Source organism: Wyeomyia smithii, chromosome 2 (assembly GCF_029784165.1).
Source record: "Wyeomyia smithii strain HCP4-BCI-WySm-NY-G18 chromosome 2, ASM2978416v1, whole genome shotgun sequence".
Classification (NCBI taxonomy): domain Eukaryota; kingdom Metazoa; phylum Arthropoda; class Insecta; order Diptera; family Culicidae; genus Wyeomyia; species Wyeomyia smithii.
Window position 1 is genome coordinate 159,228,023 of NC_073695.1, and position 15,466 is coordinate 159,243,488.

The 15,466-nt window shown below is 36.7% G+C and overlaps 1 protein-coding gene across 1 annotated transcript; it reads left to right on the plus strand.

The window, feature by feature from the left end:
* The first annotated feature begins 4,097 nt into the window (after nucleotides 1-4,097).
* LOC129724030 (uncharacterized) lies at nucleotides 4,098-5,658 on the plus strand. Its single transcript, XM_055678620.1, has 3 exons — nucleotides 4,098-4,118; nucleotides 4,187-4,258; nucleotides 4,348-5,658. The coding sequence occupies exon 3, from the start codon at nucleotides 4,356-4,358 to the stop codon at nucleotides 4,929-4,931; it is 576 nt and encodes a 191-aa protein (XP_055534595.1). The 5' UTR covers nucleotides 4,098-4,118; nucleotides 4,187-4,258; nucleotides 4,348-4,355; the 3' UTR covers nucleotides 4,932-5,658.
* Nucleotides 5,659-15,466: the final 9,808 nt, after the last annotated feature.

Sequence of the window (15,466 nt, forward strand, 5' to 3'; positions counted from 1 at the left end):
TTGTCAGACCAACTTAAAATAACCCCATTCATCTTGACAACGTGATTATTGTTTGGCTTGAGGAAAGAAGCCCTAGGCTTAGGCGGAAAAATTATCATTTGAGTTTTAAGAGCATTGGGAGAGATTTTCCACTTTTGCAAGTGGGAAAAAAAATATCTAAACTTTGCTGCAATCGACTGCATATGACACGAAAGCTTTTTCCTTTTAGGGAAATGCTTGTGTCATCGCAGAGCAATGACTTTGTGCATCATGGAGGCAAATCAGGCAGATCTGAAATGAATATGTTGTACAGGACTGGACCCAAGACTGAACCTTGAGGTACACCTGCTCTGACAGGAAATCTATCAGATTTTGAATTCCGAGAGACAACCTGCAGAGTTCGATCAGTAAGATAATTTTTTAAAATTTTGATTAGGAAAATTTGAAAATTAAAAGTTTGCAATTTCGCAATCAAACCTTTATGCCAAACACTGTCGAATGCTTTTTCTATGTCCAAAAGAGCAGCTCCAGTGGAATAACCTTCAGATTTGTTAGCTCGTATCATATTAGTAACTCTGAGCAATTGATGAGTAGTGGAATGCCCATGGCGAAATCCAAACTGTTCATTTGCAAAATTGAATTTTCGTTGATGTGTGACATTATTCTGTTAAGAATAATTCTCTCATACAGATTACTTATTGAAGAAAGCAAACTGATTGGTCGATAACTTGAAACGTCAGCTGGATTCTCGGTTTTAAAATTGGAGTAATTTTTGCATTTTTCCATAATTTGGGAAAATATGCAATTTTGAAGCAGCAATTGAAAATATTCACTAAAAATTCCATTGTGCTCTCAGGGAGATGTTTGATTAGTATATTGAAGATTCCATCGTCACCAGGTGCTTTCATATTTTTGATATTTTTAATAATTGATTTAATCTCATTCAAGTTAGTTTCAATTATTTCTGCAGGTAAAAAATTCTGGGAAGAAATTAAATCCAATTGACGTGTGACTTCATTTTCAATTGGACCCACAAAATTCAAATTTGAGTTATGAACACTCTCAAACTGCTGAGCAAGTCTTTGAGCCTTTTGTTCATTGGATACAAGAAAACGTTCACCATCTCTAAAAACTGGAATAGGCTTTGAAGGTTTCTTAAGAATCTTCGACAACTTCTAAAAGGGTTACGAATATGGTTTCAATCTTTCAACTTTAGTCTAAAAATTTTGATTTCTCAGAAGAGTAAATCTATGTTTAATCTCTTTCTGTAAATCTTTATAAATAGTTTTAAAAACAGGGTCACAAGAACGTTGATATTGACGTCTGCGGACATTTTTCAAACGAATTAGAAGTTGAAGATTTTCGTTAATTATTGGTGAATCAAATTTCACTTGAGCCTTTGGAACAGAACAATTCCTGGCATCAACAATTGCACATTTTGATGCTTCCACAGCGAAATCAATATTCACTTCGTTTTGCAAATCAAGCTCATTATCGAAATTTCTCTCAATATGAGTTTTGTATCTTTCCCAATTAGCCTTGTTATAATTAAAAACAGGGCTCATAGGGTTTAAAACTGATTCATGTGATAAAGAAAAAGTTATTGGAAGATGGTCAGAAACAAAGTCAGCATGTGTGATCAAATCACTACATACATGACTTTGATCTGTTAGCACCAAATCAATTGTTGATGGGTTTCTTACAGAAAAAAAAGCATGTAGAGCTATTCGGAGACAAAATAGAATAGTATCCCGAAGAACAATCATTGAATAAAATTTTGCCATTGGAATTACTTTGAGAATTATTCCATGCTCGATGTTTAGCGTTAAAATCGCCGATTATAAAAAATTTCGCATTGGAATGGTAAATATGCTGCGGCAATAGATGAAATCCCAAGTTCAGTTTGAACTTCAATTCCCAAAGTTTCAATAACTTTCGTCTCAAGATGGGGAAGAGCACGATGTTTGATTCGGCGATGAATAACAATTGCAACTCCACCGCCGGAATCCTGAATCCTATCATATCTATGAACCACGTAATTGGGATCATATTTCAATTTGATGGTAGGTTTCAAAAATGTTTAAGTAGTAATTGCAATATGCACATTATTTACTGTTAAAAAATTAAAAAGCTCATTCTCATTGGCCTTCAATGAGCGAGCATTCCAATTTACAAAAATTTGTACCTATTTGAATGGCTTCAAACATTGATTTTGCCTGCAATATGGCGTTCATGAGATCGAATATTGCCTGATGCAGAAAAGAAAGTTTACCTGCCGTAATAGGCCCCAGGCAGTTGTCATTAGAAAAAATATTTTCGGTAGCAATATTAGCTGGGGTAATAGGTGTACATTTATCTTCCACCGTGTTTTGCATACCTCCCATATTAACGGTCATTTTCGAACTACCAACGTTAGGCGGTAGAATGTTCGAACTACCTGTAACCTGTGCATATGTTAAACGAGTATGCAAAGGAGTAGAAAAAGTGGGTGGTACTGGTACGCTCGGAGAATTTTGTTTTGAAGTTTGTTTTGTTTTGGAAATTGATATTTGTTTACCTTGCCTTGCCTTGCCTTAACAATTGCTAAACGGACTGGGCATTGGTAAAAATTTGACATATGGTTGCCGTTACAATTCGCACAGCGAAAATTTTTACTCTCTTTCACAGGACATGAGTCCTTTTTGTGAGAAGAGTCTCCACAAATGACGGATTTTTGGTCCATGTTACAGAACTTTGAACCATGGCCATAACGTTGGCAAATACGGCATTGGGTGATATGCTTTTCACCTCCGCCAAACTTCCTATGAACTTCCCACTTTACACGCACGTTATATAAAGCATGTGCTTTTTAAAAAAAAAATTAAGTTATTAACCTCACTGCGGTTAAAATGAATTAAATAATTAACAATGGAAATTCCAGTTCGCTGACTGTTTTCGCCTCGTGATTTTTGTTTCATTAGAAATACTTGGGTAGGGGCTATGCCAAGTAATTCTGGTAAAGTAAGTTTAATCTCATCAACGGTTTGATCGTTGGTGAGACCTTTCAATTCGACCTTGTACGGCTTGGCGCTCTCAGTGTCATATGTAAAATATTTATACATCTATTCAGTTAAATACTGAATAAGACGATTACGACCCTTAATAGAGTCGGCTAATAAGCGGCATTCGCCTCTACGACCAATTTGATAGGTAACTTTAACGTCAGAAACAATCGTTGAAAGTTCCCTTTTGAAAATATCAAATTCAGAAGAAATAGTTACCACAATAGGTGGAACTTTCTCCTTTTTTAAAGATTTTACATTTTGTATAGTTTCATTACTAATAACTTCCATTTCACCAGCTTCTTGCTCAGGCAAAATATCAAAAGGATTGTCACTACAGACACTCGAAGGGTCAGAAAGAGATGCCTCTCTTTTTCTCCCCGCAGCGATGCGTGGTTTCTTTTTTCGTCCTGCCATTTCAGGTGATACGAAAAAAGTTGAAACGAATGTTAAGTTCAAAAGTAGGTAGTCTTGAAAAAAACTGATGGGAAATAACTTTCAGGTAGTCTTTAAAAGACACACTGACAAAACACAAACTTTGAAGCTATAGGCAGTCAAAGATCAGTCCACAAGCAACCGAAAACACGTCTGATCTGTAGGACAGTTCAAGACGCACTGACATATCACTGGTTGTTGTTGTGCTCCATTCAGCGGCTGAAAACATGAATTGAAATAGGTTATTACAAAAACATTGTAGCGCTTGCACAGACGTGTCGCTCTTTTCTACGACTATTCATCGCATAAAGTCATTTAAACAGATCATCCACACGTTCATGCATCTACCACAACCACGAACGTTATTGGCAAAAAGTGAAAAAATCGGAGCACCGTGATGCGACGATTCACAGGTTGAGCGAAACAGAAACCATTTCACAAGACGTTTCAGATTTAAATTCATGAATAATATTTTCACAGAAAATATGGAACAGCAAATACCATGTATCCTACCTTAGCAGTTCGTAAAATGGTAAAATGGGATTGCCTAACGCGCTCGCAATAATATGAGTGGAAAATATTGTGCTTTGCAATGAAATCTGGATTTTTGATAAACTTTTCAGTTCAGTCACTGTATATCACTGTGTTGCCATAATAATTATTGTGAGTATTTCGACATAAATTTCAGTGAATCAGGCATCACTTCTTTTGATTTGTTTACTTTTTCGAAGCATGTCGCAGTTCTTCAGAGGATTTACTAACGTCCCAGGAATCAGATTGCGGATATCGAGTGATTGGAACGGGTAAAAACTATTACTTTTGTTAAGATTATTTTTGTTGAATTGTATTATTTTCCTAAAGCGTATTGTTTGACATGTTAAATCATTTTCAGTTAAATATATGGAAAACGAGTTTGCCGGTGCAAAATCGTCTCTGGACGAATCTGCCGATTTAGTGGCCGAGGAGGACCATGGCGGTGAATACGTGGACTTAGATGAACGGAACGAAGAGCAGCCGCCGATGGCAGAAGCAACAATATCGCGAAATGTCGACCCGTTTGCTGATCCAGTGTCTGAGTATGAAGCCATCGAAGCCTTGGACGAAAATTTTGATCTGAACGACCTGGATGCAGAAGAAGCAACTCATGAGGAACAAGCACACGAAATATTCGATGAAGAAACTCCGCAAACGGGCAAGACCCAAGCAATAAATAGTGATAGTAAGAAACGTCGCTGTGATAAAATGGTGATTGACCTTGATCCAGCTGAATTCAACAGTCAAGCAAATTTTGCTTTCAGTGGTACTTTTTATAAACTGAAAATCCTCGGTGAAACGTCCGGATGTCAGGTGGCTTCGGAAATCGTTACTGGTGATACTGTAGACGAGCTTCTTCGTGCAGTGTGGGATATTGCAAATCCGTTCTTGTATAGGGAAGTTATCTTCGTTGATGGTAGTGAAGGTAAACATCTTGTTTAGGCAGATAGTAAGCCATCTTTCTGCAATATGCAAAAATTTATTATCATGCAAGATCTGGCACAAAAACAACGAATTAACATCGATAAAATAGACAGTAAGCTGCTGTGAATTGGCGATCAAAGAATATCAAAATTCATATCCATATATATTCGATTTCGGTATCGTGCAAATCCCTGTGGGATTTAGTGGATATGCAGTTGATTCGTCCTCAAAATTCAGACCGCGCCGGAGCACCAAACAACCAATCGGTTCAATGTCTAGCTGAGAAGCTTCGTGAAAAGCATGGAATGCACTTCATGGGCCATTCTAGTTCATGGAGATTATGAGCTAATTATGTTCACTCGTGCCCCGCCCATGAACAGGAACGCCGATTGGATGAACTGCCGCCACCATATTTGTTGAAATTCTTTAATTCAGTGCCAATATCGGAGGCAATCAAGGTAAACACGGTACGCAGTGGGTTGACTGTGGCAAATACTATCAATTCTGGGTTTGCAGCAGAATTGAAAAAACTAGAATCAGAAGCAAATGATTTGATTGAGTTGGGACAACGTTTGAAGCAACGAATTAGTGGCATGAAAATTAGGTTGTCGGTCAATTCAAGCCTTGTAACTGCAATGCAAGACTCTTCCAATCCTGAGGAAAACGAGCTAAGCGAAATGTTGAACGATAGAGTCATGGATATGCCGGATTTGGATCATCAATGACAATCAATAAAAAAACTTACTGATGGATAAAAAAATGTTTTCATTAAGCAATCATGATTTCTTCATCATCAAAACCCAATTCTTCTGTATTTTGTCCAATGCGCGGGTCGAATACTCCTGGTAAATATCCACAATGCTGAAACAATTTTGTACAATCGTACGACGAAATATTGCTGAAGGATGAAATTGCAGTGTAAGAAAGATTTTCATGAGAGTTTTCTTTATATTTCCGCTTTATAATGCGTTTTACTAAGCCAAAAATAATTTCAATCGGATTGAAGAACGGGCAGTATGGTGGAAGAAAAACTGGAAGAAATCCAATTGATCGCAGATAGAGTATAATGTTTCGGTCGCAATGAATGCGAGCTCCATCCATCACCCATACTGAATTCAATCCAGGGTAGCGACACACACGTTTGTTCTGTAGAGCAAAAGATCTACAGCAATCAAAAAAAAATTTTCGGGTAAAAGTCCCCTCTGTTTCGAAGCTGTCTAACATGCCTTCTTGCCCTAAGAAACATAAAAAAGAAACCCTTGGTCTCCTGATGAATTCACCACGGAAGATAAGCTTTTTTCCCTTTAGTCCATACCCACGGTTCCTTAACATATCTCTGCTATCCAGGGAAACCTCGTCGAGAAACACAAGGTGGAACAAGTCCCAACCGATAGCGTTTAGTTCAAGGCAGAATCGAATAATTTCTTCTTCTTTCACGCTTTTCCAGCTCAAACCCTCAGCGTGAAGAATTCTACATATGCTTGATTTACTTATAGTTTTGCAGAACCTCCGATAAAATAAGTCCCGGCATTCATCCAAAAAAAGAACGGGATTTGCTTGGTACTGACACAGATAACAGATATCCAAGCTAACTTTGCTTCATGTGTAAAAAGACGCAACGATTTTTTAGCATGTCGCAATACCAGAGGGGATTCACTGCTGTCAAATTTCATATATGTGTGCGTTATCGCAGATCAGCTTTGGTCCATGACGTTTGTTGGTCCGTGACGTTTGTAACTATGAACGATAATGAGGAAAAAATCACTACACAACATATTCATAAAAGTTTTCCGCGGTTTCTCGAGTTTTGATAAAAAAAACGTTCCAATTCTATAATATTTCACATCGATCAATTTCATAACCAAAAAGAACAAAAACCAAAACAAACACCACGTTGCCAATATGTTGGTTACACGATGTTTGACAGATAGATCCCCCCTGCGCAATACGCAGTATGGTGGCGCTAAGAACACTTAGTGGTCAATGATTCGATAAAATCAATAGTTTTCCAGCTTTTATCGATATTATCGCAATGAGAATGGTTGCCGTTTTCAAATGTAGAAATTTTTGAGCAGTAGTAATGTGTACATTATCGACTTAATTATCAAATCCCTCTGTATATTTGCGATAAATTTGTTTGTTTTAGTGTTGGTTTGAAAAATTAAATACATAAACCTCACAAAATCTATGTTATATCATTGCATAAACAGCGACTGTATAATCTGTAAAAATTTTCATGCGTCTGGCAGCTTCGACCGTAAACCAGCGCTGTCATCACTAAAGTGGTTAAAGTCGCAAGTTGCAGGAAGATGTCGTTAGCATTCCAAACGAGTAAGAATTTGAAATCTTACACACGATTTCTGGAGTTTTTTGTTCTAGCTTGGATGTCTGTTATCTGTGGTACTGATGAATTATCCACTGTCTATGCTCAGCCTTGAATTTCTTAAACACTTGATTCCGCTGCTTTCTAGAGAGTAATCAATTTTTCTCGTATGAAAATATCCAAGAACTTATAGTGGCTTTGCTCTTTTCGTAAATTATAGATAACTGTGTTCTTGGTAATCCGAGAAAAAAAAATCCGTAGAGACAGTGATATTTCGTGTTTGAGCGAGCATGCCGGTGTTGAACATTGTGCAGGATAATGTTGGACATATTTAAGGCTGTAAATAAGGTTTATTTGTAAAGAAAACATTGAAATTACACTTTCACTTTTTTTATTCACTTTCACTATTTAATTCTATCACTTTTCACTTTTCACTTGCATATACGTATTTCAACACTTACATAGTGCCGTCGTCAGTGCTTATTTGGACTGTGGAGAAAATAGCGAAACCCCAAGAATTTTATACCTGAGGGCATCTTCAGCGGTGGTCCAAATCGTTGTTTTGTTCTATTCTTTTGGAACAAACCTAAATTCACTGCTGCACCGGTGGTGTAAATTTTGTTTTATACCAGATCTAAATTGAAGAAATTTGAAACTGGTATACGTTTTGGTCTATTTTTGTCACTTTTTGGAACAAGAAATAGATCGTTCTAAAACCTTTTGTACGCTATCAATAGCTCATATTTCAATTGAATTTTTAGCTATTTTCATATAAACATTTTGCGAGTGTTGGGGAATAAACAAAACAAAGATTTTTTATGACAATTCACAATTCACAAATTTTTGTGGCTTTTCTAAAGAAGAAAATGAACAGGTTTGTCGTTTTGGGCTTCGAGGAAACCGACCAGCAAGAGGGGGAATTCTCGAAGACCATAACCGTAGGTTCAACTACTTGGTTTGCAACCATCAGCCACTAGGATAAGAAATATGTTGGCTATTTGTTAATCGCCTCAATTGTAGTGGGACTAGAGGAGACCGTAAGAGGCCAGAAAAATGTTCCTCGAAGACACTGAACTGAAAACGTACAAAATGCAGGCTTGTTTTAATATCTTCAAAACCGAACCCAAGTTTAAAGAACTACAAGGTTCTGAAAGATTGATGAGATGAAAATGGAAGATGAACATCTAGGCGATCAAATATTTTTCGCTATCCTCCGAAGCCCTTGTAGCAGAAATTTTTCGATCATACCAATCCATCCTGAGAAATGTCATTGACGCTCGGGGCAAACCGTCAAATCCATAAAGTCTTGTTGATATGAAGTGTCTTGCCAAAGTAATCGTTTAATGTGCGTAAAAATTATCGAATTTCCGTTTGTTAAATGTTTAGTACTCTTTATTATAACAAGTCTCATAGACTGATAGCATGGGGTATTGAATTGTGGACAGTGTGACAGGAGTCAGCGGTTTAAACAACAAGATATACAACACCGGTGCGGAGAACGAAAAGTTGGTCTATATTAACTGGTTCTAATCAGGTTTCGCTGGTGTAAATCTAGTATAGAGTTATTTCAAAAATAGACCACCGCTTAAGATGCCCTGAATTTCAATATTTATTTCCAAAAAATTTTCTAGTAGAGTATAACGGAAACCGATAACTATTTCTTTGATTTCTCAATCACTCTGCTAAGACGCTCGGTATAGATTCTCTAAACTCGAAAAAGTAGAAACAATCGAAAATATAGAAAAATCCCTCAACTCGATTTCAGGTCTAACATTCAAACATAAGTTGAATGGCATTAAAAATGTTTGCGGAAAGTCTGAACAACATCCTCTGTAGAAACATGGAATAGACTCAAGTAAGAGTTTTTTAATGCAGGGTGACCACTCAAAATCAATTTTCGATTTTCCGCTTTTTTCCTGGATTTCCCGATGATAGGTTTTAAATTTTGTCGGTGCTTTATTTTTAAACAATATGTGAAAAACATCAATTTTACATGTTTATTTATATCCTTGTGAGAATAGTGTTATTGGAACTATGAAAAATATTCTTCTTCAAAATTTTTCTTCCTTTAACTGTTCATCGACTCTAGCAAGTACCTGCATGGAGACCTGCACAATTTGCACCCTTTTTATCTAAAAATCGTTGACAATCTTCCTTCTGCTTTTTCTCTCTGTCAACTTAAATGCCAATGGAATGTATGGAAAAAAATTGAACATCGATCGTTTTACATTAGAGCTTAGAAGTTTTGTCTTCTCATGCAAAATTTGTTCTCAAGCGAACTTCGGGAAGAAGAGCCTGAAAGTGACCAATGAAAAAAATCACATGGAACTGTTAAAATTATTAAATATTTTATGGTAAAGCAAAGCAAAGCAAAAATACATTTCTAAACGAAAGCATGACAGTTTTTCAGGAATTCAATAAATTTGAGCTCTTTTTTAAAACAGTATACAACACATCCTAACGAAATCGTCTTGAAAATTCTAAGATATATAAAAAAAAACTGTGTTGGCAAAATAGTTTTTTAATGATATCAATTTTAGATCGTTATAATTTGGAAAACAAGAATAATTATTAAAAAATAAATAATTTTCCAGATCTGGGAATTAGTTTACTACAACTCATTCATTGGCAACATTAGTAGAAGACATGCAGGAGGATGATTATCCTGATGTGAAGCCCAATTTCCCGCTTTTCCCGTCTTTTTTCCGGTGATTTAAAATTACCGTCTTTTTCCCGCTTTTCCTGGTAGAGTGGACACCCTGATTATTAATTTACGTAAGCATTTTTGTAAACAAAGCTTCAAACGACGATTTGATGCAACTGTTAAGTAGGCCTCTCAAGGTACGATGCTGGCCTAACAAGCCACTTGTCGTAGGCTCGAGTCTCGGCACGGGAAAGACTGTTAGTGTCAGTCGGATCGTAACGCTAGCCCCGCAATTGTCCTGTACACTTAACAGTCGGCTGCGAAGTCTGTGTATAATAAACATTTCTTAAGAGTGACCATGTTGAAATGTTCAGAAGAGTTTCAATGAATAATCAATGAATTTCAGACGGTTTTCTATATGTCAGCTCTTGACAACTTTTGTCGAATTCTTGTCATTACTGACGTCGATGAGACGCATGTGTTTTCAGAACTCGTTAAAAAGTAATATATACGGTTATGGGTATTTCCGAAATCAGGATGACCTGAAATCGACTCTAGACGTCGTTTTGAAATCCAAGGTGGCAACTTCTGGTTCATGAAAATCAGCCAAAAATGGCGAAATACCACCCAATATGAGTATTTTCGGAGCCGGGAGCCGTAAATCGACCACAGTTGCCATTTTGAATCTATTCAGGACCACCACATAACATCCAAAGAGTTATGTTATTAGTGAAGCCCCAGCAGATTTTTTTCGGGAAGGACCATTTTGGGGGCACGTAAGGGTGTTTTAATGTCGAGCACATAACGGTTACGATAAAATTTTGTTTTTGTAATAGGGTAGGGAACATTTTCTAAGCAGCTTTTGGCACCGCCGCCTGTATTCAGACAAAATGCTCGAAATGTGTTGGGTGAAATTCAAACAGTAGTATATCAATCTGTTCTTTATCGTTTTATCTGTCAGAACTTGTTTTCAGATTGAAAAACTAAGTTAGCAAACTTTAACAATAATCAATTAAAGTTACCAATCGAGGGACACTATTCCAATCACCCCGAACCTATTTTAAGCAGTTCCCATCTGTTTTGCAAGCGTTTTTTTAGCAGCACCCGAAGTGGCTCCTGAATGGCTGCAATAAAGGTCGATTTGTTTCAAATGATGTTTGTTCACAGATTTCTTTGTGATTAACGGTTTTTCTCATATTCGTAAGATAGCTAGACAATCAAAGTTTTCGTTTCCATCATTGAAATTGTCGATATTGATCAAAATGCAGGAGTTTGAGGCCTGCTTTCTGCGACTGATTCAAAAAGGCGCTACTGCTTAAGCCGTTCCTGACTCTGTCTCAATTATTTATTTTTCTCAATATTTTTAAATGGAAATTCAGACAACTTTCTCAAAGTCGTTCCTTGACGACTTTTTTCTCTTGTCATTATTAAGATATATCGATTTAAAAAAAAACTTCAGTCCTCTTTGAATGTAAGTCCAGATAATTTTAAAAAAACAGTATATGCAAAGTTGCTCAGTCTAGTAAAGTTTAAATTCTACGATGCCAACGAAAATATACATACAAATACAAAATATGCAAAATTTTCACCTGCCCGAAAAAACACCTGCATGAAATTTCGGTTTTCGAACAAAATTTTGGTGTCAGATAGCTTAAAAATGCATGAAACATCTAGAACTGGTATCAGCTGAAAATAATCATGATTTTTATGATTTTTTGGATTTCTCAAGGTCTAACCGAGGGGAGAGACAGCTTTTATCTGAGTTACTCTTATGCTTGGGAGTAACTCTAATTTACTCAATATTACTCCGAAATTTCCAGATGATTCACATCTTCGATTACCTTGCGAACAAGAAAAATATATGAGCGGTGAGAGCGAGTAACATTCATATTTATATTCGTGGTGGGGAAAAGGTTAAAGGATGGATTTTCAGAAACACTAGAGTTACTCAGATTTGCTCTTTATTTTTCACGTTTTCTCAGAAAAACTCAAATTTTCTCACTTTTATCTGAGTTGCTCTTTTACTTGGGAGTTACTCTAATTTACTCAATATTACTCCGAAATTCTCAGATGATTCACATCTTTGATTAACTTGAAAGCAAGAAATATATATGAACGGTGGGACCGAGCAACATTCATGTGTATATTTGCGGTGGGCAAAAAGTTGAAGGATGGATCTTCAGAGATGCGAGAGTTACTCAGATTTGCTCTTTATTTTTCAGGTTTCCTCAGAAAAACTCGGAAAACCTCAAATTTACGCACTGTCTTACCCCTCGGGTCTAACATCGTTTTGTGCCACCCCATTTTTAATCCAACTGACCTGAAATTTTGCACAGGGTGTTTTTCAGGTAGGTAAACATTTTGTATAGGTTTTTTTTTTCTAAATTTTTTGATTTTATTTTTTCTCATACAAGTGATTGGCACCCTACTACACACCCACCATGTTTCATTGAACTCTGAAAGAGTGCTGCCAGTCCCTCAGTCGATATCCTGATTTTTAGGTAATTGAAAGCAAGGTTGCAAGGCTTTCCGCAAAATCCGCGCCATGGAGTAGTAAAAACGCGCCAAATCCGCAAAAAAAAACGCGAAATCCGCGCCGACTGTAACAACCCTGCAATTGCGAAACAATTTTTCTCGTAAGAGGCAGGAAAACCATCTTAGAAGTGCGCGGGTATATGCAATCTATTGGTGTCTTTTACCAAAAGAGTCAAATTTCCGCGCTGTTTGTTTAGGACATTCAGGTAATTGGTCGTATCCGTAAATTCTCCGATTTTATAATTTCCTTTCAGTATCGAAAAAATACCGGGGCGAAAGTATCGATCCACCTTAATATCAACGTCAGTTGCATCGATAAAAAATACCGATGTTTAGGCCCGCGGTATCGATACCGAAGGTGAATGCTAGTGCATTAGTGTTACCTGTTTTTAACTTTGTTTTAGTGAAAAAATAGATGAAATAAAACTAAAAATCGGCTTGCAACTTGAATAAAAGTTCAGGGCAGGAGGAAATTTTGAAGTAGAATACTTCTCTCAGGAAGTTCGGCTACAAAGGGATGTGAAATGAAAATCTAAAACCGAAAAAAGTGAAAAATATGTCCAATTTTAAATGCTAATAAATCGGTTAGTATTCAATGGATTTCCTTCATCCTTGCAGCAATAGATTGGAAAATCTTCTAAGATTCTTCCCAAATAAAGAAATTGTAATTTTATTATTTTATTCAAGTCTTGTCAAAACGAAAATTTCGACCTCTGATTGGTGGTTATATCGTCAGTTGAATTCAAAACTGGCACAACTCAAAATTTTGCAGTTTTGAGTTATTGATGGCAAACGATGCCAAATACTATGAAGTTTCATCTCACAAAGACCCGTTTCAAAATTCACAATATTTTCAGAAATATTAGTGGATGTGCCTTTATTGCACAAATCTAAAATATCCCTTAAAACACAGAAAAATGGGGTTACAATTCTTATTACTTGCTTATTACATGCACATGATAGACCCAAACAAGTTCAGTAAATATGGGGAATCTTAAATTGGATTTTTTCACGAAAATGAAAAAAAAGAAATTTTTGACGCAAATTTTCAAACGCGTTTTTCTCGAAACTATGAATTTTGAGTTGTGCCAGTATTGATAGCAGCTGGGCCAGCTGATGCAGGGACAGTGGATACCAATGGCAGCGTATAGCGGCCACAACTGTGGCATGGCTACGAAAAGCGTAGTAGTTGCAGCGGGTATATCTGACCATGAAGCATTTATGCAATAATTGAATGAAAATTGCAATTGCAGCAATCGGCCTTTTTCAAGGCTACTTAATGGTTTTGGAAAAGCATAATGAATAGTTATTAATAAACTGCAACTGAGGTTTGATGCTGCAGTGTGATGTTTATTACGATTTGTTAATACTGTGCTTACCAAGCGGTATATACGAAACAAATCCGATTTCAAAATGACTGACACGCAAGCAGCCGGGTTATCTTTCTTGTAAAAGTATTCTACTTCAACCTTGCGAGCGTGGCTTTGCACACAACCCTCCTGTGATTTTTTGTTACCACCAGCGTGTTGATTACCAAAACCAAAAATAAAACTTGTATTAGTGAAATCGGCCACTAATACTAGCACAGATAGGAAGGTCTAATAATTTGTATCGATATTCTTTTATGCATACCAACGGGAAGGCAGCCCTATCTAAACACTACATGTTTGACAGTAGCGGCAACATATCGGGGCTTTATTTAAAAATAAAGCTCCGAGGCAGGCGCCCAGCAAAAGTTCCATATACTTATTACTTTAGTCGGGAAGATTCTTCACTCATTCAACATAGAAAGAGATAGCATGTTGCCATCCCCCTGATGCATACGAACCAGCTATCCTACGAACCTAAGACAAGACGCGACAGCTGGCTTCTTATTTTTCTTTTTGTAACGGCCGTCATCCCCGTCGAAATTTTTTTGAACGTTCCATACCGTTGATGCCAGACTGATTATTTTTAACAACTTCTGCAGGTCAATGAAAATAAAACAAATTAAAATTGCAACATATAGGCGAATAACACTCAATTCTTATTTATTATTTTATGTTCAATAAAGCATACTTCTACTATCAAATTTTTTCTTCCTAATTTTCTTGGTACCCAATTTTTTTCTTTCTAAGTTTCTTGGACTTCAACCGAAATAGTAATAAACGATTAATCAATGCATTTTTAAAGTTATAACAGTGAAATACATTACTCGGTAATATCATGTACCTTGCATACTTTTGCATCATTATTTATGAACAATTATAATAGCTAAATTATGACTCTCCAGCATCACTGCTTTACAGTGAAAAGTAACCTCGTTGTATTTTCTACGTGACGATTGCGTTATCGAATTCAGCCAATCAGCAGCCGGTTCAAATTGGTTGAATGTAACGGTGACCAGCTGTCACGTCTTGTCTTAGCTACGAACTAGCAATAGACAATTTTACGAACTGACAGGTGGCACGAGTCGTTGCCCCACACGCTCCTTTAATTTTATTATAAATTGAGCAACTTTGGCTCAGTTTTACTTTGTCTATTAAAACGTCAAAAATTAGTAATATCATTTTAATTAGTAATATCATAAAAACTCTGTTCAGAGTAGGTTCACTTTTAACGAAAGTGAGTGACATCTCACTCAGTTTAGAGTTAAATTTGACGAGCGTGTGGGGCTCGATAAAGCCGAGAAAAACAAAATTTCCATATATATAGACCATTTTACGAACTGACAGGTGTCACGGATCCTGCTGATATTGATGTTGCTTTTACGTGCGTTATGTGAGCGGTTCCGAGCTTTCTGTCAAAATTTCATTCATGAATTGAGTTCAGAAACGTCTCGTAAAATGGTCTATATCCTCATGAATACTGGAAAAATTGTTTCACCTCTCAGCAGTCATGTCTAGGCCTTGTCGTCAGTTGATTTTGACGTTAAGCCCTATTTAGAGTTCCAAGCGAAGTGAAAATCTCATACAAAATGTTCATTTTTTCACGCTCGTGAAAAATGCAACCTGCAAAAAATTCACTTCGCTTGGAACTGTAAACAAATTCGATCCAGCGGAATCGAAGGTT

Coding starts and splice junctions, on each gene's coding strand:
- LOC129724030 (XM_055678620.1), top strand. CDS start 4,356: ATGGAAAACGAGTTTGCCGGTGCAAAATCGTCTCTGGACGAATCTGCC.